This window comes from Mastigoproctus giganteus, chromosome 6 (genome assembly GCF_048544385.1).
Source record: "Mastigoproctus giganteus isolate SK-2022 chromosome 6, ASM4854438v1, whole genome shotgun sequence".
In the NCBI taxonomy this organism is placed as follows: domain Eukaryota; kingdom Metazoa; phylum Arthropoda; class Arachnida; order Uropygi; family Thelyphonidae; genus Mastigoproctus; species Mastigoproctus giganteus.
In genome coordinates, this window is record NC_143580.1 from 126,988,651 (window position 1) to 127,015,281 (window position 26,631).

Genomic DNA, 26,631 nt, shown 5'->3' on the forward strand with positions numbered 1-26,631 from the left:
AAGAAACTCGTTCCTTCCTTTTTTTGGGATGACAACAGTGCAGTCCAAGCCGCTGAAGAAGCAGCTGCGGCCATGCAAGAAATCATTTCAATGATGGAGAACCTCGACATAGGAGAAGTTGATGAGGCTGATGTGGAAGAGCTTGTGGAGGATCACGATGACGAACCAACTGTGGAAGAACTCAAAACACTCAGTGAACAGGAAGCAAAAGAGAGAGAAAAGGAAATTTCACGTGAAGAAGAAGACAGGGAAAAAGGGCCAATGCCAACAGCTGTCATTAAAGAAATTTTATTCCATTGGGAGAAGGTGCAGTCTGCTTGTTTAAATGGCACCCCAACACTGCTGTTGTAACTAGAATGACAGACTTGTTTAACAACACTACTATGCATCACTTCAAGGCTATCTTGAAAAAGAGGGAGAGACAGTCCACCCTTGATCAATTCCTCATCCCCATTCAAGCCAAGAGGAGAAGAGAAGGACTAGAACAAGATAAATAAAACATCCTTCCAACATCTAAGGCTCAATGAAATGTATGTACTCATTATGTATTTTGTAATTTCGTTTGTTATATGGTAGAACATAGTAAAAGTCAATAATATTGTGTATTTCTCTCCAACAACGAATTATTCAATTTACCATAAACTTATACAGTAAACCCCCGCTATTCGTGGAGGTTACGTTCCTGAGAAATGCCACGAATACCGAAAACTGAGTTATGGCTCCCATAGTAATAAAGGAGTTCCGTTCCAAAGTATGAAATATATAAGAAAAACTAGTCTAAAATTTTGTCTATGTATGTATTATATGTATCTTCATAATGACTATGTACATAGTGAAATGCAAGCATATGTCATCGAAATGAAAATAAGATACAATTTAATATTAAATGGTAATATTTATTAGAAATTTCAAACAAATCTTTCAAACCAGTGCCTTTGCTAGCTAAAAAAACTTATCCTGCCAGTGCTATCACCAGTTTTGCTAAAGTGTTGATAAAGGAGTTTTGCCTTTTCACGAATGATGAGTGAACTTAATGGAATTTTATTTTGAGTTTGGTCTTCTATCCACAGATTAAAGCTTTTTCCGTTTTTTTTAAATTTAACATCACGAGTTACAAAGCAAATTTTTGAAGCAATTAGCGCATTTTCACGGACACTACGGCGGATTTTTTCTTCCGATTTCTTGATTGATCGTACCGTTGACTCATTGATTTTATAATGTTTTGCCACTGAGAAGACACTTTCACCATTAGAAATTTTGTCCAATAACTCTTTTTTTGCTAATGTCATCACCTTCTTTGATCTTTTCACATTTCCCTTGTTATTCATAGCCATAGTTTTGTACAGGTTAGAAAGAACTTGTCCACAATAAAGTCACTTTCTTCCGTTAACACACTCGAAAAAGTCTGTTTTACACTGCAAAACAGTAGATTTATCACTTTTGTAAGCATATCAATTTATAAATTGATAAATTTATTCAATTTATAAACATAAATTAAAAGCAAACGACAAAACTTTTCATGGCAAGCGCATAACACATACTGAACAAGGATTAGCGAGAAACATCCATGCTCGCGATTTTGTCACGCCTCTCCACCCACCCACTGAGCGCTGTTTTGACCGGAAAAGATAATTTTAGCCACGCCCATGTTTTTTTATGGTGGAAAACGTTCACGGCACTTTAAAATTCACATTTTTTTTTTAGGTTTTGTTTTATATTAAATCAGCGACCGCGAATAGCGGGGGTTTACTGTATAGAAAATATTGACCCACAATTCAACTCTAATTCGGCGACGGATTACAGTCGAATTGCGAGGCACCACTGTATAACCTAGAAAAAAACTGTTTCAAGAAAAACATCAAAACTATTACTCATATAACAAAATTTCTATTACACTTCTTTGGTGAAGGATTGCTTATTCTTGGGGTAAAAGTATGCAACTGATGATAATAACCTGATAAATATGCAAGATCAGTTCAGTTTCATAACAATTGTTAATCCCAAATATCAACGCAGGCTTTACAATACTGTTTCTATAGATTGTTCTTTCCGTGTTCATAACAAGCCATTTCAGTGAAACTGCACTGAGACTATCTATAATTTGGACTGCTCTTTTCCCCCCTCCTCTTTTTTTTTTATTTATTATTATTATTTTTTTAATTTTATATTAATGCACATCATATTTTTCCTACACAATAACATGGATATTGAAGGAACCAAAAGACTGGGGCAAATATTAAAGATTTTTATTATTTACATATAGTGCTTTGATATTTGAAAAAGATAGTAAATTATGACTATGTTCTTATTTATTTAGATTGTATAAAAGCAAGCATCAAAAACAAGTGGCCACAGTGTTATTTTGGTGATGCAAAAATGTAACCAGAAGAAGAAATAGCACCAGAGGTGAAAAAAATCTGCAGTTAAAAAAAAATAATAATAAAAAAAAGAAGTTAAATTACATGTAGACAGAAGTTCAATTGATACTCTTAATAAATTTGCTAAATCTAATTAAGAATTTTTAAAGTGTTTCTTACATAACAAATTTGTGAAAGAGCAGTACACCAGGATCTTATTCTACAGAGCATTTCGCATTTCTTCAAAACAGATAATGTGAACAGGAAGGACTATGTTAGTTATGTTTAACACAGTTCAAATTTGTTTAAAAAATTTGCATAATTTGTGTTCTATAGATATGAATCACTTAAATTCCATTTTTTTTTATTAGGTATAAACATTTTCATCATTTTTTTTTTTGCACTATTCATGTTGCATTACCATTTAAATGAACATGTTGGTGGTTTGTGAATAAATTTGCTCACTTTTTTTAAAGAATACTATTTTTCTACATATTTATCTTATACAGGTGGTCCATGGATTAACAGGCAAATAACATTCTAAGAAAAGTGACAACAATGTAGCAGAGGATTAATTTCCTAACAATGGTCTGAAACTTTATATATAGAAATAGAAAAAGACATATTTGATCAACATTAAATATAACAATTACTAGTGTACCTTGGCAAACATTTTGCCTACATATTTCAGAAAAAATATTAATATCAAACTAATTACAAAAACCTCTGTCCCTCCACTGCCAGCTAAGGTTTTAATGGAACACCACTTGAGTAATAAAATATATTTTTTCAAAAAAATGACTAAAGTGATATGACAATTCTTTACATGTATGACTATACATGTCCTTTAAAAAAATTAAAATGATATACAGGAATTTCGCTAGTAGGAAAAAGGAGGTGATTATCCCTTTGTACAAGGCAATGATCAGGCCACACCTTGAGTACTGTGTAGCAAGTTCTCATTTTAGTTTATCTTGGGTTACTGGAGGCCTCATTTTAGGAAGGATGTAGAGTTTCTAGAATGAGTACAAAGAAGTGCAACAATATTGGTGAAGGGAACAAAGGGATGCTCTTACCAAGAAAGCTTAAGTTCTGCAAATTAGAGCACCTGGAGACTAGGCACCTGTGAGGTGATCTGATCGAGGTGTAAGGCCTTGAATGGGTTGAGCAAGCTCAATGCTCAGATTCAAAACCTGAGGGGGAATAGATTCAAATTGAGGAAAGACCATTGAAGAATAGATGCGCAGAAATTTGCCTTTAGCCAGCAGATAGTCGATTGGTGGAACAGACTTCTATCTCTTGTTTTGGAAGTTGATAGCTTAAATTTAAGGCTGAGCTGAACAGGCATTTGAAGCGAATGGATGGGTGAAATGAGAGGGTTTTTTTTTTTTTTTTTTGCTGATGCTTTATCAATGATATACAGAAATATGCTACAGAAGTGACTACCCATAACTGCTCAAGGAAGAATTTCAGTGGTTGAAATACACTCATACAAGAACTACTGCAAGAGAAAAATTCATTCGTGGAAAGAACTGGTTCAAACAAGTAAAAATAATGATCCATGAGTAATATGTGACTTGTTTTCTTGCATAGTATGCCTCGACTAATGCTAATGTCACCCTCAATACATCGCATGGGTCAAATTGACTTCAGGGTGTCGGGTGATCACAGGGTGATCAAATTTGGTGTTAAGCAATCTAGCAACAATGAACATGGCTTTGTATCAGACCAGTTGCGACATTTTTCCTTACATTTGGCTGAGTAACATAAATTTGATGATGAGCTTCATCGGCTTAGTTCTGAGTTTAGTAACGATTTGTTAGATAACCTGGATGAGATGGAGGCTGTGAACCTCCTGCAGACTTGGTTGTACCTGGCATCATGTAAATCCAGGAGGCAAAGTCAAAACAAACATGAACCGGGAAATGGTGGTCTAATGAGCTGACAAAATTAAAGTGAGAGCAGATTCGAGCAAGAAAGAGGTATCAGCAGAGTAAACACTGCAGAAGTGACTACCCACAACTGCTCAAGGAAGAATTTCAGTGGTTGAAACAAACTTATACAAGAACTACTGCAAGAGAAAAAATTTCATTCATGGAAAGAACTGGTTCAAACAAGTAAAAATAATGATCCATGAGGATTGGGGTATAAATCTTGCGCAAATCAAATGAAAAGTTCTGCCATAGCACTGGATTTATGGAGAATATGTTTTTGTTACCTCAGAAGCACATGTTACTAAAGCTTATTTTGAAGTCATCAACAACGCCTAGAGATAGTTGTGGAGTCCTACCACACTATCTCTAGGTGTGCTTAGTCGGCTGAGAAAAGTTTTGGAATGGATGCTAACTGTGAAAATCTTAGATTTTGTGCATAATAACTATTGCCTGTCAGCTGACCAGTATGGTTTTACACCCGGAAAGGGAACTGATGATGAGGCGCTGGAGAAATTGGTGGAGACTGTCCAAAACTGTAATAAAAAAAATAATAAAAAAAAAAAAAAAATACTGTCTGGGTATATTTGGACTTCACAAGTGCATTTGACCCTATTCAATGGGACAGCATTTTAATGGTTTTGCGCATGACAAAATACAGCCTGCATCTCTATTCTGTGATAAAAAGGATTACTTCTATAATAGGTTTGTCACAGTAAAGTCATCTTGTGAAAGCATTAAGGATGGTTAGTGGTTGTTTGTCCACAGGGATCCATTTCCAGCCCATTAATGTGAAATATGGTGTATAAACTAGTGTATAAAATAAGTGGTTGTGCTAAACATATCCAGACATGTCAGTGGTGGCATATAATTATGTTGATAATTAGGTTTTGCTGATATAGGACAAATCAAGATGACAGCTGGATGAGAATTCCAATTCTGTGTTGATGGAGCTGCATCATTGGAGTAGATTGCATATAGGGTTGCCAAATCCTACATTTTTCCCATAAGAACATTTTTTTGGTTGATTTTATTGTGTACATTTTTAATTTCCCTGTAAGTAGATTTCTTCCTTTTTTTCTTTTTACTATGAAAATCACGTTTTAAACGTACCTGTAAATATAGTTAAAAGTTGGTTACTAACACAACCATCAGATGACGCTGCAACTATTCAAAAACTGTTGGCAAAAACGTTTTTTCAACAGTTGCCTACCATTAAAGACAGAAGAAATCGCAGAACATATTGTTCTTTCGCTTTCATTGTCCATCGTATGGGAGAAGAATGCAATGTAGTTTATCACATGTTGAAATGTGAAGTTGTTAATAAGTTATATTAAGGAATATTGAACTTTATAGAAATTTAAATGTACATTGTGCACTATTATTGGTATTTTCAAATATAAAAACACTTGTGCGCAATATTTCTTCTTAATAGTTCTTTCTTTCTCAAATTGAGAGCACGATCCTAGGAGACATGGGCTTTGGATTATTTTTTGATGAGGTATGATTAACAAATTAGTATATACTGTTAATTTAATTTTCTCCACATTTGATATACATTGTTAAGCTGACACAGACAATATTTTATATTTGTGCAACTTTCACTATTAACTTCTTTTTTTTTTTTTTCCAGATTCCAATTGAATAATTTTTGATAGAATTAGAAAAGAATCACAGTCCATTAATCCTCCCAACACTCCTCTCAAGAAAAAGAAGAAATTGCAATATAAGCAAGTCTACTTAAAGGAGTGGGAAGAAACTTTTGCATGGGTGGCTCCAGCTTCTTCAGAGGATTGTGTCTACTGCAAATTGTGCAACAAGAATTTTTCTATCAGCCATGGTGGTCAACTCAAACGTTAAGCAGCATGCACAATATTAGCAAAAAGAAAAGGGAAAGGTGGGTGTAAAGAATTTAAAGCCATTTTGATAGTTTTAAAAAACCAAAATACGACGGTGTGACAGAATGTGAACTAGAATTAATATACCACAATGTGAAACGATCACAGTTATAGTTTGGACTGTGGCAACAAACTGGCATCATCCTTATTCCATGATTCTGATATTGCAACAAAGTTGTGTTGCAGAAGAACAAAAATCACACCTGTTAGTTAAAAATGTTCTAGCTCCTAAAAGTGTAGGAGACTTTGTGGACATTCTTAATGATCCAACTAAATGCAGTCAGTTCATTTGTGTTGCTACAGATGCTTCCAACAAGGACAACAAAAAGCTTTTCCCCATATGCATTAGTTATTTTGATCCTACCAAACAAATAGAAAATAAATTGTTAGGTGTTGTTGAAAGGACTGATGAAACAGCTATTTCTAGATATGAAATGTTGTTAGAAAAGCAAGAGGCTTTTCACCTTAACCCAAAATACATTTCTGCATACCAATATTTGCATTATCAGTGCTGATAATGCAAATGTAAATTTTGGAAAATATCACTGTTTTTCAGTTGTTAAGGGCAAGTAATGCCAATATTGTTGAAGCTAATTGTTCTAACCATATATTGCATAATGCCATGAGATATGCTTGTGACAGTTTTGAAGTAGATATAGAAAACATTGTACTGAAAACTTAATTTTTTTTTTTCCTGTATAAGCTAAAAGAAGGAAAAACTTAGAATCATTTTTTGACTTTGTGGAGCTGAACTGGTCTGAATTGGTATGCCATGTACCAACAAGATAGTTGTCGTTAACACCAGCTGTCAAAAGATTACTTCAAAACTGGCCTGCTATTAAGAGCTATTTCCAAAGTACTGATGATTGCCCCAAAGTTTCCTCCAAATTATTTCAAAGTAAGGATACAAGATTCAGAAATAAAATTGCAAGTGGTTTAAATTTTTTTTATTTTGTCAATGTTGGAGAATTGGTAGATGTTAACTACTAAAATTCTTCTTGTCACCTCCGTAGCCAGGTGGGAAGGAGCAGCAGTGCGTAGCACACGCTTCTTGATTAGACCGGGGTTCAAGCCCGTCACAACCAAATATGGAGGATGCAGAAAGGTCCCTCATTTGCTAATGCTCCTAAAACCCAAATAAACAAACAAACAAACAAACTAAAATTCTTGAGAAAAGTGACTTGAGTATTATGGATTCATACAAATCAATGACAATGATCAGAAATAAAATAAATCAAAGAATCCAGGATCAATATGTCAGAAATTACACAAAGCAATTTTTGAAAAAGTTACCCCAACGCAAACAGAAAAATATTGTTGATGAATGTTGTGATTTTTATTCAAATCTATTGCAATACCTCGAAAAACAATGACTTCAAAAAAAAAAAAAAAAGTGTTCTAAGTTAATAAACTTTTCTCTGGAAACAGAAAAAATTAAGTATCAAGACTTTGAAACAGCAATTGATATTTTTCAACTCCAAGAATGTATAAATCTGGACGAGTTGTATGAATAGTTCTGTGAGAATAGGTTGAAGTTGCTGGAAAGTTAAGTGTACAGGAAGTGATGTGGACAAGTGGCTTGATTTTTTTTTTCCCCAAAGTTCCTAAATAAAATGTACCCAATATCAGTAGAATAGTAGGACATTTGTTAAGTATTCTTGGCTCAAATACTGTAGTAGAAAGGGTTAATGAAATTGAAGTGGACAGATGTCAGAAACAGAAGTCACCAAGAATTAATCAAGGCAGAGTTGCAGGTTGCAATGAATTTCTATTTTTCATGTAGAGTTCCTTCAGTATATAAAACAGGATAAACAATTGTTAAAAAAGGTAAAATGTCAAAATATGTACAATTAAAATATCAGACAATTTGAATTTTCTTGTATTTTTTTAAAACTAATTTTATTGACAAAAATCTTCCTTTTTTTTTTTCCCAGGGAAACCTGACAACCCTAATTGCATAGGTTGACGGTTTCACAAAGCAAAACAACAATCGTCCTGAAAGAAGTTACCTATAAATAGAAACCCAATGACCAGTATCAGGGTTGTTAGTCTGAAATGCCTCAAGGGTATATACCTAGGGATTAAAATAAATTGGCAATTACGATTTATATCGTATGTTACACTCATTGCAGAAAACATTTGGCATTTTTTGCACAATTCCTAGTCATTAGAAAGGAATGGGGAGTCAGAGGAAGGTGGCTAGAAATCCTATATGGCTGTGTCTTCTTAACAAATACCACCTATCCAGTGCATGTTTGATTACACTGTACCTTCTAAAAAAAAATTTTAATGTCAGGAAAATGTGCTCTGTAAAGCAAACAATGTTATTGAAACTGTCCATGTCCTGCCAAACAGTATCAAATGAAAATGATGCACTACAGATTGTAACTGCACACATGCCTATAGATTTGGTTCTTCTTTACAGAGGTATGTGTTACTACCAGTGCCAATGAAACCCCATAAAAGAAAGGACATCAAAGATAGACTGTGAGGTGAGTTATAAGCAGGTAAAAACTCTCATCTGGACCTTATTGATATCTACTTGGCAGAACTGATGGAATGACAGTAAAAAAGGAAGTATTGCTAAAAAATTTGTTCTTGCCGTCAATAAGGAAGGGCAGATGCCATGTTGATTCAGTCCAACTCCACAGACAACATTCTTTCTCACAAGATATGGGTCATTCTATTACAGGAATTAGGGATAAACGAGCACATGCACTGTGTCTGTGGACTTGGGGAGGATTGTGAACATGTCTTATGTGTTTCAGGTATATGAAAACCTCAGGAAGGACTTTGTTGAGCAGGACTCACACGTGATCCTTGCCTGGATGTGAGGAACAGCTTGTTTTCTACAAAAAAAGGAAAATTTTGAACCTTTCCATGGATTTTCAATCCAGGTTTTTAGAAGGAAGCACTCATTGTTTGAGCTAGGGCAGCATCAGAACAGAGAAAGGGTCTGGGCAACAATATATATAACAATAGTGTGGATAGCTGTCTTACATAGTCTTTCACATTGAGCACTACTCAGTGCAACCTTTTTTCGGTTTGTTTTCTTCTCTGTCTGCACCAAGCTGGTAACATGGAGCAATGCCTGCGAATTGGTCTTATACTATTGTGCAACTGCATCTCCTTGTGGTACTGTTCAGGGCTTGCCCTAATGGAATGCCATGCTTCAGTGTTCCCTGCATCTCCTTGCGATGCACTGGAAGCTGGTTTTCTGTCAACACCAAAGTTGCATCTCTTTGTGGTGCAGTGATCATTGGATCTTTTACAATACATGTATTTCACTTTATTGGATATCACTGCATTGCACAGAACTATTTGTTCTATGCCTCTTTCGATGCCTTATGATGTGCCCATCGAATGCAGTAATCACTGCACCTGATGTGTAGTAATTAAGGTGTGGTGTGTTTTAAGTTCATGGATAGATATGATAAGATTCACAGCTCCATTGATGTTGGAACAATTCTACTGGGTGATTAGCAGTCTTCGAAACAGAAATTACTTGAGAAAGGGTAGGCACTGGATGTAACGTAACCATTTCGAATAATGATGGGAACTTAGCGTGTTGAAACCATGGATGGTTTGCAAAATGAATGACATGCCTTGTGCAGAAGTTTATGGACTGACCTGATAAAAAAACATTGCTCTTTGGAGGTAGGCATTTTAATGGTTACAACTATGCATAACCTGAAAAATGACTGGCTCTGATCCTGCTTTAGTCAGTTTACAACAGATGTACAAGGGAGTGGACCCTGTCTAGGAAATATTTCATAACAGTGGTATACAACCTATATGATCTCTGAAGAGCCAACTATGAAATTGATCTTAATGTTGAGGTAGAAGCAGAATTTAGGGGCCAGGCTTGAGTTTGATTTTGTGTTCCATCTCCATCACCCTTGAAGCACATCTGTAATATCCATGTGGCTGAGTCCATGTCGGAGAAAGTGGAGGATCCTACAGTGGATTAGACAGCGACTGCAAGTCTACCACTTGTGACGGCGAAGTCCAAATAGAAAATCTTTAATTTGCATCTTGAAGACATTGATTAGGACTGGTCTGCTACATAGCTGCGTATTCCTTAAAAGTTAATGAAATCCCCCGTTCATTCAATTACTGCATGGACTTGTACATGGATTGAGTTCCATTTCCTGAGTAGTGGTTTTCTTGATTACAGCTCCACCATTGCTATGTGAGGGGTACATCAGCTGCATTTGTTTTTGTGGGAACAAAGTTCCTGACTTATCCTTATTGTGATTTTAATAAATATTTAAATTAGTTAAATATTTCCTAATGAGAGACTTATCATTTAATTAAGACCAGCAGACCCCATGATCAGCTTTAGTATGACATAAATGTTTCATTGATATATGAGCTAATGAACTGACATATCCTCCAAATTTATGGTATTATATGCTCTATTTGCTGTTTCATTGTAATAGGAACTAATGAACTGTCATATCCTCGAAATTGGGAAGTATTATATTATCAGCACACTGACTTCATGTTGTTTTGGTATCATCAGTATGCTGGTAGATAATCCCTGTTGGTTATCATGTGCCAGCAATGATAACCAACTAGTGGTAGTGTATGTTATTCTAAAAATTACCTGTACAGTATTGCGACAGATGGTGGAGTTGCCAAGAAAGCTAGCTGGGATCACATTATTAAAAAAATAAGAGACTTAAGTTGTAGTTATTATTGAGAAAGCGTGGACTAATTTCAGATTATCCATTATATGTTTCTACATTATAAAACTGGATCTCATCCTGCACAGTTTTCACTAAAGCTATCCGTTATTTTTTCAGTCATTTCCATCAGTGATTTTTTTTTACTCTTTCCTTACTTATTTGTCTCTCTTGTTCTTTGTCTCAATTATATTCATATACAGAAATCTTCTACTTGTTTGATATTCCTTCCTTAATTTGCTACCTTTTATCACTTTTCTTTTGAGTTAAAAACAGTTCTACCAAGGCCTCTTCATTTAAACCTCTCCTTCATTTTCATTCCTATTTTTATATAAATTTACAAAGGCTGATTGTACAACTTCCACCATCTCCAATGTGGTTGTTCTCTTTTAGCTGCTCATACAGATTTTTATCTTTAAATTGATCAATACAGTCACTACATCTATTCCAGTTCAAAATTCTTACAAATTCTCTCTACAATTCAACACCTTCAGTGCTTTAAATCATAATTTAACTAAAATGAAATAAAACTGACAATCACTGGTACTCCAATCAACATTAATATTCCAATTTAGGATATAAATGATTTGAAGTTGCCACCACAAGATCAATGTCAATGTCACAAATATTATTATATCTATGTAATAGTAACCCTGGAGAATTAACTGTCTCAAGAAAGGTCTCCACATATTTCATCAGTATTAGAACTATACCACTGGCACAACAGAGATACACATTCTAATGATAACTATATTTTGAAGGTATGCTATAAAATAATATAACTTCTAGTTATGAGAGTATCTAGATACTAAATATAGACTCCCCAGTTTAATAAAAGTTCAAACCAAGTTGACCCTAGTAATATAAGGTCTATATTAAGGAAAGAATGGATCAAGATGATTGCTTGATAATTTGTTGAGATATATTGGATGACTTTGCACCACAAAGGACATCCCTAAATATAACCTCGAGTAACACATACCAACCAGATACACAAATACCCATTAAACATTGACCGGTCTGAAATATCGATAAAGAAATATCCACATATGCACACAACTGTTTTCTTTATAATTTGCAAAGATCTCTCTTTTTCAGAAGAAAAAGCATTACTAACTGGATTTTAAACTATACCCTTTCTGCTACAAATCAAGTATATTGAGTCATTTAGCATTAGCAGGGAATGTCCAAGAAAGCAATCTTATATAGCACCAACAAAAAAAAAAAAACTTTCCATTTCACTTCACCCATCCATTCACTCCAAATATTTATCAAGTTCAGCCTTATTTAAGTTGCTGACCTCCACTACAACAGATGGAAGCTTGTTCCAACTATCAAGCACCTGCCGGCTAAAGGTGAATTTCCACACATCTTTCTGCAACTTTCTTTCCTCAATTTGAATTTATGCCCCATCAGGTGAGTAATCTGAGCAAGAGGTAGAATCCCATTAGCATTGAGCTTGCTCAATCCATTCAAGGCCTTATCCACATCAATTAGATCACCTTGCAGGTGCCTAATCTCCAGAAGCTATAATTTGCAGAACTTAAGCAGTTCCAGCAGCTCTACATCTTTACTAAAACAACACCTCCAGACCAGCATACAGTACTCAAAGTGTGGCCTGAACATTGCCTTGTACAAGGAGACAATCACCCCCTTATCTCTGCTAACAAAATTCCTGTATATTGACAAGACACCAATAGCTACTCTTGGGGCCTTTTTGCACTGCTCAGAAAACTTCATATCTGACAGCACAATTACCCCCAAGTTCTTTTCATTCTCCACTACCCTGAGTGTGACACCACACAGTTGATACATTATCTGGGATTATTTCTACCCAAATGCAGTACTTTACATTTGTCAATGTTAAACTTCAGTTCTCACGTGCTCAACTTTTCCAGATCGTATTGCAGTAGAATACTATCATTACTGTCAGTAACAACCCTGTTAACATTCGAACTGTCTACAAACTTGGCCATTAACCCTGATACACCTTCATCAATATCACTGAAATATCGAAAACAACAATGGGCCAAACACCAAACTCTGGAGGAATCTACTAATAACATTAGTTCATGAAGAGCAGTGTCCATTGATAACCACTATCTGCCTTCTCCCATTCAACCATCCTTTTATTCATTGTAGAAACTTGCCCTTAATGCCATACTGCTCCAATTTGTATAGTAGTTTTCCATGTGCCACAGTATCAAAAGCTTTCCTAAAATCCAAGTATATGATATCAAAATTATTCTTTGCATCCAATTCCTTTATGACCACATCATGGTATCCAATCAAATTTGTTGGACAAGACTTCTCCATAATAAAGCCATGCTGTGTTTGAACTATAACTGCATCGTGTCTAGATGATCCTGAAATGGTTCTTTAACCAGTGAAATTAAACTAACAGGACTGTAATTATTTGTGTCATCCTTTCCTCCCCCCTTTGTGAATTGGAGTTGCATTTGCACATCTTCAGCCCATGGAGGATTCCAATGAGTCCAAGGATGGTCTCATAATTATGGCTAAGGGTTTGCTTGATTCCTTTGCTGCCTCTAATATAACTGGATAGATCCCATTGCCATAGGTGCCTTCCTTAGGTTTAACTTCAACTATTTCTCCTCCACTTTGCTCTCAGTTATTACAAAATCACTTAGCTCCCTGTTAGAGTTTGATAAACATCTGGCCCTCTCCTCCATGAATAACTCCTCATGTGTGAAAGTAGATGCAAAATACTCATTTAGTTTGGAAGCGATCTGAGAATGATCATCTACAGTCAAACCATTGATATCAAGTGGACCAATCTGATTCATCCCCTTCCTTTCAGAGTTTATAAAAGTAAAAAAGTCTTTGCATACTTTGCCAAAGATTTCTTGTAATCTGCCTTCATCTGCCTAACCTCCTTTGTGACTTGATTACAGACTAGCCTATATCCGCTATAGGCTTCTGTGTCGTCTGATAATTTATATACATCCAATGCATTTTTCTTCACGAGCAGCATTAATTCATCTGATATCCATTTAGGCCTAAACCTTGAACAGTATTTCTTAGTTGGTATGAAAAGCCTAGTAACTTCCAAGATTAAAGTCCCTGGAGGCTTCCCATTTAGAATTCACCATTGGTAACATCATCAGTTGATCCCACTATATAGAATTTAGAAAACTCTTAGACCACTGTAGTCACTTTCATGAGAGCAACACCCCTTCCCCTTACCCCTAATGATAGTTACATTTAAGTAAATCAGACATTAGTACACTGATCACTGCCACCTAGTGATTCCTTTATCTGCAGATTCTTAGCACATGAAGAATTACTGCTGATAATCAGATCAAGAGTATTACTCCCTCTGGCTGCCTCTCGAACATGTTGCTATAGAAAACAGTCATCCAATAAATCACAAAAGTCTTGCTAGTGGGAGTGACCAACCCAAAAGTTCCAGCCAATATCTGGTTGGTTGAAATCGCCAATTATAAGACATTCTGACTTACTGGCCCACTCTATTTCTCTCCACAACTGCTCATTATATTGATCAGACCTATAACACACACCTACTCTCATTTTCCCTTTCCCACAGTGCTTATGTCACATCACACTGTCCATCAGTGTCAATTGAATGCACTTCCTTAGTTTTTATGTGTTTGTTAACTAACAGAATATCCCTTCTTGCCTTGTCCATCCTTTCTGTACACATTGTACTCCACAAATTCCAATTCTGCTTATATCCGTGTATCATCACATCTCTGATATCCCAACAATATCTGCTTTTGATGTCTTGCCCAGCTTTTCCATTATTCAGGCAGTTTTTATATAAATTTCTTTTGTCAGAACAATATCCACCACCTTGCACAATAAAATCTTTTATATTATTATGAAACTAGTTCAGAAATTCCCCTTTAGATATTGGGTTTTAATATAATATTTTCAGCCAATAGATTTTTAATGTTTCATTTCCTTGAATCTTAATTCCTTGAGAAATTATTTGTTATTACACCAGATGACAAAGCTGCATGTAATTAAGCAGTTATATGTGAAGCCTATTATATAGAAATTATCAAGAACTACATTCTAGAAACACGTACAAATACATAACGTCCTCCACTAAAGTAGAAACCAATAAACTAATCGCATTACATAAAATATTTAAATTAAACTATAATAACTTAATAATTTCTTCTTTAGATATTTCCATTTATCTACTGTACTCCAAAATTTCATAAATCACTTACTGCATTCAGATTCACAACTTCATGTAAAGACAGTTATGCCAAAGCTCCAAGTACCAAATTAGAAAAATCACTAAAATCAAAACTAAATAATATAAATAAAAGTAACATATACAACTTAACTATTATTAATTATGCCATAAAAAACTAAAAAAATAATAATATAACACAGATACAAACATTTTACTTTAAAAGGTCTATTCAATAATATTATTCTTAACAATTTAGAAGTTGTTCTTAATAGACTATACGCGGAAAATGAAGAAGCTATACACCTTGAGGTAACTTACTGGAATACACTAATTAACATGTATATTTATCAACTACGTATACGATGTTAATTCATTATACCTAAATGTGAAAGGTATCCCTATGGGATGTCCAGCATCTTGTATAATAGCAAACCTATACCTATATTCAGCTGAAAAAATATTTCCAAATGACCTAACACTATTCAGATACTTGGAGGATTTATGAGTCATTAACTGTTCATATTTCATTCAGGAGTACAGCAGCCTATATCCAGAAAAGCTTACCCTAGAAAAAAACAATTTTTTTTTTATGAGAACTCCAAACAAGAGATGTATTAGAACCTATAGTACTTAGTATCATACTCGGGTTGGAGGTTGAGAAGACAAAAGAAGATATTTGTTGACACTGGACTTAACGTCTGTAGACTGTAATTTTCAGGAAATACATATGAAGGAAGGTTGTTCAAGATAATGGCAGTTGAATGAACAAATCTCCAACTTCAAGCTCTGTGAGCTTGAAGTTGGAGAGTAAATGGATGTTGGCTAGTGGTGGCACATGTTCGGACTGTTTTGAAAGACAGAGCGAGATTTATAGAAGCCAATTCAGAACCGTGCCCATGGGAGTATCTGTAGAGGAGGCATGAAACAGAAACAGTACATCTATGAGACAGCGAGTGGGAGACTCTGTTAGAGATGAGTCATTAATTAACCTAACTGCCCTCTTCTGAATGGAATCTAGAAACCTGAGAGAGGTTTGAGGCACCGCCCCTGATGTGGGAACAATATTCCATGGTAGGGCGGATTTGCGATTTGTACAGCATTTGGAAGAAAAGTAATGCTGAGAGCGAAAGAGAACAAGTTTTTTAGATGCAGAGGAAGAAATATTTGTAATGTGCTTGTGCCACGATAGATTAGAAGTCAGGTTAATCCCCAAAAGAGATTAACCTGACTTCTAATCACCTGACATCTTGCCTAGACATCCGAGTGATACTATTACTTCGATTAGCCAATTACTTGGATTTAAAAACAGAAATCTCCACCAATAATACAAAATGTATAAATTTCTATAACAAAAGAGATGCATTTAATTTCAATGTAATCAGATTTACTGGGAATACAATATTTCTAATCTATACATACCAATGTCATTCTATCCTAATGCCTCAGTATTGCTTCCATTTGCATTAAAAGTTCAACCTGTATAGCTAACATCAAAGCCTTGTATAATAAACTGGTTTATAATAATTTCCAAAAATTATTATAAACTTCTAAAGTAATATTTTAGATATGGAAATTTTTCTAAAATTCCCAATTCCCTCATTTAAAATATCATTCCAGAAAGTCCATAAATATAAATTTCAAAAAAAATCCTACCAGAACCTATTGCACTAATTTAGTAATTGTAAACGAAATTAATGAGTTTTAGGTTCGGAACAGGTCCTACAGCTATGTAGCTATCATACACTACGCTTCCTTGGTGTATTACGATCTGAAAAACTTGAACCCACCAGCTAACAAGCTATAAATGTATTTCTTCTACACTCTTATTTTTCCTTTAGTTTTCCACATTACTGTACATTCTATCTCACCTTGATTCCCCCTCCCCCCTCGATGTGTTTTGTGTGTGTATATATATATATCTAAATATCTTATGCAATAATAATCGATTAAGTCCCTTTCAATGTATCCTATTACCTATACAGTAATACCCCGAAGTTATGCGACAGGTGGGTCCGACGAAAATTGCTTAAGTCAAATTCGCGTAAGTCGGGGTACAACTTTGTATATAAATACATATAAATTTTGTTTAATTGGGACCAAGGACTAATAAAAACACTAGTTTAGAAGAAAAATATTTAATAAAATTGTAGTTCTTTATATATATTAATACAAAATATGTATTAAAAAAAATAAATGAGTTACGTAAAAAAAGTTATTTCGATGTCGATGGCTTCATAAAATCTAACAAATTCGTCTGACGACACAGCGCCTTTTTTTCATGCAGAATTTCTTCAGAGCAAGCTAATAATTTTTTTTATTCCTTGCTTTGTACCTATAATGCATTTCTTCTAAAATTTTTAAGCCCTTTTCAATTGAGCTGAGACCTTCTGTCAATCTTGCAGTTGTCATGTGTATGTGCTTTTCTGGTGGAACTGGGTCTGAAGTGTTGGATACTTCAGTGACGTTTTGCTCACACATCTCTATTAGCTCATTCATTGTCAGCTCCTGACTATGTGAATCCAACGGCTCGTTGACAGCATCACCATTGACTTCCAAATCAAACTGCCTGACAAGATTAACAACTTCTATCACATGAGTGACATGGTCAGATCAGTTTCTGGCTTTGTTTTCGTTTCGTTTTTTATAAAAAAAAAATGGACAAAGTTTCTTCCAGACACCATTCAATGTTTTTTGTGAATTTCATCCCATGATTCTTCAATAATGATTCTTACGGCATCTAAAACATTGAATTGTTTCCAAAAGTCTTTAACAGATATCTCACTATTTTGTCTCATAGCTTCATTCAGACGTCCAAACGAACACCTCGTGTAGTAGGCCTTGAATGTTTTGATGACTCCCTGGTCCATCGGTTGAAGCAAGCTGGTTATGTTTGGAGGCAAAAACAACTTTCACATGTGGGTCGAAATTAATTAGGGTGGGAGGAGGGTGACCAGGTGCATTTTCAATAAGAATGCATCACTTTAAATGGAATCTGTTTAGACTTGCAGTAACGTTCGATTTCGGGTATGAAGTGGTGACCAAACCAGTCCTCAAAAACAGAAGCTGTCACCCAAGCTTTATGATGTGACTTCCAAATCACTGGTAAGCTAATTTTAGATATATTTTTTAAAACTCTTGGGTTTTCAGAGCAATAAATAAGAGAGGTTTTAACTTGCAGTCACCAGCTGCATTCCCGTCAACCATCACTGTCAATCAGTCTTTGGAAACCTTAAAGCCTGGAAAGTTTTTTTTTCTTCTTGAAAAAACGATGTAATTTCCGACAAAAGTTGAGCACGAATTTGAACGTGCACATATAAATATGACAGTTGGAATGCAAATTCTTGTATGTGTGCAGCTCATGTGGCAGCAAAGTTGAATTTTGTTCATCTTTCACTCTCACTCTCCGCTGTCGCACCGTATATAGATAGCATATGAAAAACGACCTTGAAAATAGTGGGCACCAGTATTGCCAAATGAAAAAATCAAGAACCGTGTAACTCCGAGTTCGCATAAGTCGGGGTATTAACATTTTAAGCCACTGTAATTAACAGTTGGTACTATATTATTATTACTTTGTTTTACTAATGATTATTCTTTAGTAGGTTTGCCCACGGGGGCCAGCATCGGCTATTACAGAGTTATTTGGTGTTTTGATCTACGAGTATATTTTGGGCAGCTTGTTAAAATACATATGTTCTTATATTTATATAGAATCTGTTTTATATTTTCGGCTACCACCATCATATATAATATACTATTAAATATATACTATTATATATACATAATATACTATTAAATAGCACTTAACTATTTTACTTAAGCTATAATAAATATATATATATGCATCACCCAACATAAGTTCATGCATAATGACTTGCAAATTCAGCTGAGGATTACAGGAACAGGCTTGCAATTCTAGGCTTAACGGAGCTTTACCTTATACCTTGTATTAGATTTTCAGCTATCCTATAATCTTCATCCTTATTTCTCCAAAATTATTAGGAAAATTCCTAATAATTTTCCTAATAATTCCAAAAAACAAATAACCAGCGGCATTTCTAGGGTATGTAGAGCCCGGGTGCCAATTGAAATTTGGCGACTCCCTCTAAAATTTTCTTCATTCGTGTATGTTTCAGGTTTTCAGTGCCCCTTGGATGTTGTCACCTGGGGGCAATGCACACCTTGCACCATCGGGACGGCCCACACCTGGGAGAAACTATTTCTAAGCATAGTATTATATCTATATCTTTGCCTTCATGGAGATCAGGTACTGTCATTTCTACTCCATTAACCATTTACACCACCACGTTATCGCCAAGTTTCTTTATGCCTGGAAAACTTTCTCCCCCCACACACACCAACTGTTATTTTTCCTTTCAATTTGGGTGGTTTACCCAGAAGAAGTCACCCAAATTGTAGATACACAGCAATAAGTTCTGTATATTATCATTTGTGTATATGTAACACACTTCACCTATGCATTCTCCATAGATTTATTTTAGGTATGTCATTCACAATAATCTTCCTCAAACTAATACAGTAAGTCCCCAACATACCTAAGAGATATGTTCCAGGACTTCTTACTTAAGTTGAGATTTACGTAACCCGGGAATGACTAATAAAATATTGCTACTATATCGCTGATAAGACAAAATTACAAAAACCATATATCCTCAGAAGAATGAAGAAAAATAGTTATATACATAGAAAAAGTTATATTTTTAATTAGTTCAATTAAAATCTTTATCTGAGGACAGCGGTGAAGTAGCCAGAGCGACACATTAGAAAAGAAAACATAAAAGGAAGAAAAATGCATGTTATTGTACTGTAAAAACTGATATGTATTTCATAGCTTTGGTTATTATAGTTGACTTCCTTGGTGCCAATCCCTTCACCACTTCTCACATTCTGTCTTTGTCCTTTATCATTGTGTTCACTGTTGACAATGACAAATCTAAATTCCGCACAATACTTGTTAGTGTTTGACCATTTTCATACATTCTTATTATTTTAATTTTCTAATCTAAATCAATTGCTTTCGTTTTCTTGGTAGATTTACTATTACGTAACGCTGTCAATTATTCACTTAGTTCACACCGTGATAATGATCAAAATAAAATTTTCTGTAAAGAACTTCAAAGGGTTAAGGCAGAAACACACTATTATCACCTCACGTGAGCTCACATTTTATTAAAGCACATTTCTTGAGGTTGCTACCATAAAACAATAAAAATAAAAATTGTTTAAAAACAAATCTTTAACAATAAAAACAATTTGCAGTTTCCAATTTATTGGGCTTTTCTGTTAATGGAAACATTATAAACAGGTAGTAAACTCGATCTTATTGCATATGTGATAATACCAATATGCTGGACTTCTGTGGGTTTTTATATTATTATGGTGAAATGTGTCGCCCTCACTGAAATCTTTATTCAGATAAAAAAACAAATAAATTTTCAGAATTTTCTCTTCATTCCTATTTGAGCTTCGTAAACTTGTTACTCTGTATCTCACTTGTGCAAGCCGTGTTCGTCATTACCGATTATTTGGTGGTGTGTTTTTTTTTTTTTTTTTTTTTTTTTTACTGTTTAAATTTTACAATAAAAAAAAAAAAAAAATTTAAGTGAAAAATATTTACGTAAGCCCAAAGTTACATAACTTGGGCTTACATAAGTCAGGAACTTACTGCAGATATATTTAACAAAATAATAGAGTGCGTATATATATATATATATTACATTATGGATGTTGTAGTGTATCAACTGCAATGGCACTAGCCCAAACAAATTCTCTATATTAAAGATTACCAATATACTAAATAATTCATATAATATATATATAAAAAAACAAACTTTCCAACACCATTAGCAAACAAATCTTTAACACAAAAAATTACCTGGTTCTTGTAACTCTAATGCTTCTTTTGCTCTAACAACATTGTCCCTATCTTCCTTTAGGCGAGTGAATTTTGATTCAAATATAGCAAGCTGGCTAGTAGCTTCACTAGGACGAAGAGAACCCTGAAAATAGCAGGATAAACATATATAATCAAAACAACCACCTTATTAATTTATTCATTTATTTTTGAAATTAAGTATTAACATAATGACCAAGAGGAATACATATCTTTCATTTTTAACAGCTTAACATTTAGCATTAGTTGAGGCATATGATACAAGAAAGCAAACTTATACAGCATCAGAAAAAAAAATAAAAAACCTTCCCATTTCACCCATCCCATCACTGCAAATGTTTATCTAGTTCAGCCTTAAATTTGTTTAAGCTATCAACTTCCACAACAAAAGATGAGAAGTCTGTTCCAATAATCAACTACCTGCTGGCTAAAGGCCACACATCTATTCCACACATCTATTCTACGACTGTCTTTCCTCAATTTGAATCTATGCTCCCTCAGGTTCTTAATCTGAGCAAGCAAAGTATTCATCAGCATTGAGCCTGCTCAAACCATTCAAGGTATTATACACCTCGATCAGATCACCTTGCAGGTGCCTAGTCTCCAGATTCTGCAACTTGCAGAAATTAAGCCTTTCTTCGTAAGTGCACCCCTTTGTTCCTCTCACCAATCTTGTTGCCCTTCTCTGTACTTATTCTAGCAACTCTACATCCTTCCTAAAATGAGACCTGTACACAGTACTCTAGGTGTGACCTGACTATTGCCTTATACAAAGGGATAATCACCTTGTCTCTGATAGCAAAATTCCTATATATCATTGACAAAACTCCATGACCTGATCTGGCAGCCTATCTGTACTGCTCAGAGAACTTCATATCTGACTGCACAAATACCACCAGGTCATTTTTATTCTCCATTTCTTGGGATACTGCTACCCATATGGAGTATTTTGCTTTTGTCAGTGTTAAACTTCAGTTGCCACTTCTCAGCCCATTTGCCTAACTTTTCTAGATCCTGTTGCAGTAGCATACTGTCTTTAATGTTATTAACAATCCTGCCAACCTTTGTATCATCTGAAAACTTCGGCATTAAGCCTGATATATCTTCATCGACTTCATTGATAAATACACAAAACAACAATGGTCCCAGCACCGAACCCTGGTGGACTCCACTAATCACATTAGTCCATGTAGAGCAGTGGTCCATTTATTACCACTCTCTGCTGTGTCCCACTCAACCATCCCTTTATCCATTGCACAACTTGACCTTAATGTCATACCGCTCCAATTTGTACAGCAGCCTTCCATGTGCAACAGTATCAAAAGCTTTCCTGAAATCCAAGTATATGATATCAAAATTATTGTTTGCATTCAGTTCCTTTGTGACCACATCAAAGTATCCAACCAAACTGGTCAGACAAGACTTCTCCTTAACAAACCCGTGCTATGTCTGAGCTATTACTGCTCTCCGGTCTAGGTTATCCTGTATCACCTTTATAGCCACAGTCTCCATTATTTTCCCCAGAACAGAAGTTAAACTAACAGGTCTATAGTTATTTATGTCACCCTTTTAAGTCTGAATTGGGGATACATTTGCACATCTCCAGTAAATGGGGAACTCCCCTGACTAAGGATACTCTCATAATTATGGCTAACTTCCCTTGCTGCCACCTCCATTATAACTGGATAGATTCCATCAGCCTCAGATGCCTTTTTTTATGTTTAACCTTCAACAATTTCTCCTCTGCTTTGATCTCAGTTATTACAAAATCACTTAGCACCCTGTTAGAGTTTGATAAACTTCAGATATTCCCCTCCTTGAATAACTGCTCATGTGTGAATGTAGATGCAGTTTGGAAATAAGGGTAACTTGCATTTAATGTAGAACACAAATGCTAAGCAAAGACAAAAATCATCTACATTCGCCAGGGATACTTTTTTTTAATCCTGCAGTATTTAAAAAATGCTATTTTTTGTGTGAATTTTAATGTAAAAATATATTGTGATCATATCTGATTTAACATTAGAGAAACAGTAAAATTATAAACACATAAAAAACCTTATATACATTTTATACAAAACAAAACAAAAAAAAAAATACACATCTTTTGTTGAAGTTAAATTACAGAAAAATATAAGATTTATGGGACTCCAAGGGAAAATGCATAAAAGTTAATCCAAAATGGAAAACTTTGCCCACTGCCCACTGATCGCGCAAAATTTGTCTATAGAACTTGAATATCAAATTCAAGTTCACAGCCTTGCTTCATAGCACACATTCATGACAAATCATTATGCAACTTCTACAAATTCATGCACTGATTTTAATTAAAGTGTTTTTTCACAGACTTCAATAGTCAAAAGTCTCAGAGGAATAGGTTAAACATGAACCATCCAACTCGATTGGGTGGCTCATTTTCAAAGCAGGGAAGCCAACTGCTGCTTGACCTCCATGTACCTTTCTTTCAAAACCAGGAGACCGAATTTCTTGGGATTCACACCTACCCAAATACATATGTTAAGGTGGAATAAATGCAGACAAGAAACAATCTGACCTCCATATGGCAGACAACAGTCTGGGACAGATAAAGTCACAATCACCAAGCACTTAATCCCCACAGGGACACACATGGATAAACAATGATCACTCCAAGTTTACTGGTTCACTCCAAGCTTGCAAGCCACCTACCCTTTACTAGCCATGGCTCCATCAAGGAGCTCCTGGACCTTGGCCTTTCTAATGACACCACCATATTATGCACGAATACAACACACCTGCTATTTACACTCATTTCCTCCCTACGACCAGAGCATGTCCTTCTCCAGAACTATGCTTTATAGACCTTCTCTTCCTTTGCACCTGCAGTGTTCAAAAGATGTCTCTAATAGCTTTCTCTGACTCTACTAGCTTCCTCTCCCTGCATCCCTTCCCCCAGATTAGTACCACTGTCCAGTCTCATAATACTACCTACCACACCTCCTGCTGCTCAGGTCACCACAGCAACAGCACTCCAGGGTGCCTCTTCTGCTTCAATCACTTAAGTCGAAGATGACTATTATTAAAACTTTTATTAAAGATAGTAATAACTTAACTAATGTCTTACAAACTGCGACACATGTCAGATAATATACATTCATGTCATTTTCTTCCTCTTCATCACTGCTAAGCACAATAAAATGCGAGCGTTTTTTTTCTGTTACAGAATATCTTCACCTTCTGAACTTTCTTCTACAACATTCTTGTATCTTCTGCTCTCTTTAAAAAAATCAGTAATCTGGGTTTGTTTGCTTTTGCTTGATAGATCTTCCTGAATTTAAGTTTAAACTTTATTTGCTTTCCAATATAGTGATAACGCTACGGATAATGGATTTTTATTTACACCTTTCATTGCATGAAGAGTAGAGGATCTATAAACTATCATAGGTTTTATTATGTAATCTCCTGATGCATTACTGCACATAACTAATGGTAATGTTACATGATCTTTTGATGCCTTAAAACCCGGTGCAGTTCTCTTTTTTTTTTTTTTTTTTTTGAAGTAAAAGTTCTGATGGGCATTTTTGTCCACCAAAGACCTGTCTCATCTGCATTTAAAATTCATGTGGTGCATATCTGTGCTCTTCAATAATTTTTTTGAAATTTCTCTGCATACTTTTGGCAGCTTCATTATCAGCTGTTGCACTTTCCCCTTGAATTCTTATATTATGTAATGAGAAGCATTTTTTAAATTACTCAAACCAACCTTCACTGGCAACAAACTCCAGATTAACAGTTTTCCATTTTCTTTTAAATGGTCAAATTTTTAGTGCCTTTTGTCAAATTACATTGCCGTCTAACGGCAATGTAATTTGACAAAAGGCACTAAAAATTTGACAAAATGTAATTTGACAAAAGGCACTAATTTCACTGCAATCAATCCAAATACTGAGTGCTTGTTCCATTTTCTGAATTACTGGCGCTCAGGAATGAGCTGTCATATTTGCAGAAATGAAAGATCCTGCAAGATCCTTGTTTTTCTTTATGGTCTGGTTTGTTACTTCATTTAAATTTTAACTTTTTGCAATGTATGATACCTCTTTCCCTTTTTAAGACTATCCAAATTTTGTATATTTTATTCTAGAGAAATAATTTCGTTGAGCTGTGCTTTTTTCCTTGCTTAGCATAATATAGAGATGGAATTTAACTCGCAACAAAGAAATTATTTCAATACGGCTCTTAAGAACAAAGTTTAGTAATACATAGTTGGAAAATTTATAAACGATCAAATAAAAGCCAAAATAACCTTATAAAAACCTTAAAAGTCAGAAACTGCACACTTCGAAGTCACAATTGTTTATGGTCTTAAACAAGCACAAGTTCAATAGACAGAACCTAACACATGGATTTCCCAACAAAATAAAATGCAGGGATTTCCCAGTAATTTTTTTGCATAACAACTAGTGAGTCAACAGCAGGGATTCACAAAATAAGAATGGAAATGTTGAAAAATTACATCCAACATAATAGCAGTGTTTTCCCCACACAAAAACTCAAAAATACTGTGTTATGCGAGGTTGGCCACAATTCTCTAACCATATTATATAAGCCTTGTTGCGCAAGGATTGCCACAATTAATCAATCATGTATAGAGTGAAACAGTGTTTAAAGTATCATGTTATACAGGGGTTGATTGTAATATATACAGTGGATTCAATTATTTGGGCCACCGATTAATCGGGGCAGCCGTTTATTTGGGGCAAATCTTAAAAAAACAGAAACCAATCGAGAAAATAGCCAGGATTTACTTCGCTTAATTGGGACAGCATGCCGTTTAATCGGGCAGGAGACCGCAGCACTGAAGATTACCCTACGATTGTCTCCGACGGTACCATGTGGTTCAGTTGAAATTCTGGAGGTCACAACCATAAAACAATTAGCAGTCACCTGTTTATTGGGCTTTTCTGTTAGTGAAATCTATCATAAACAGATAGTAAACTCCATCTTACTGAATTTGCGATAATACCGACAGCTGGAATTCTGCGAATTATTATGGTGAAATGTGTTTACACTTCCACGGAATCTTCAATCATATAAAAAAATTAATTTTCAGATCTTCTCTTCATTCCTATTTTTAAAGCTTTGTAACTCGTTACTCCGTTCTCACTTGCGCATATCGTGTTACTTGAAATTTGTGTGTGCCGTGTTCTTTGTTATTGATTGCTTATCTTTTTACTGTTTTAAATTTTAACCTCCATCCACAAATGTCAACTAGTTTGTATGCACATATTACAGTACGTATTAATTATTCCGATTATCACATATATTCTTCCAATTTTCATTTATCATTTAAATTTTTAATTGGTAAGGTAATAAAGGATAAATTTATTTTCCTTTATATTCCTCCTATTTTCTCTAATCAGAATCACGGTTTAATAGAATTAAAATTCAATTCACAAACCTGATCACAATGACCGACACCTACTACACATCGTATAGTGAACGGTACTATACTATGGTGAGTTCGTCGTAATGATTTGATTGTACAGAGAACTAATTGTGGGGGGGGGGGAAGGGGTACATTGTATTTCTAACTATTTACGTGAAACTTTGTATAATTGGGGCAGCCACTTAATCGGGCCAAAATGCACTAGTCCCAATGAGTCCCGAATGGACTG

The 26,631-nt window shown here is 35.0% G+C and overlaps 1 protein-coding gene across 2 annotated transcripts in view; it reads right to left on the bottom strand.

Moving 5' to 3' along the window:
* Positions 1–26,631, bottom strand: part of Dhc64C (dynein heavy chain, cytoplasmic) — a 1,460,071-nt gene that overhangs the window by 1,116,306 nt on the left and 317,134 nt on the right. For both annotated transcript variants that reach the window (XM_090376486.1, XM_090376487.1), the window contains exon 24: positions 20,960–21,083. In XM_090376486.1, coding sequence (XP_090232612.1) covers positions 20,960–21,083 — 124 coding nt within the window. The remainder of the gene's footprint in view (positions 1–20,959; positions 21,084–26,631) is intronic.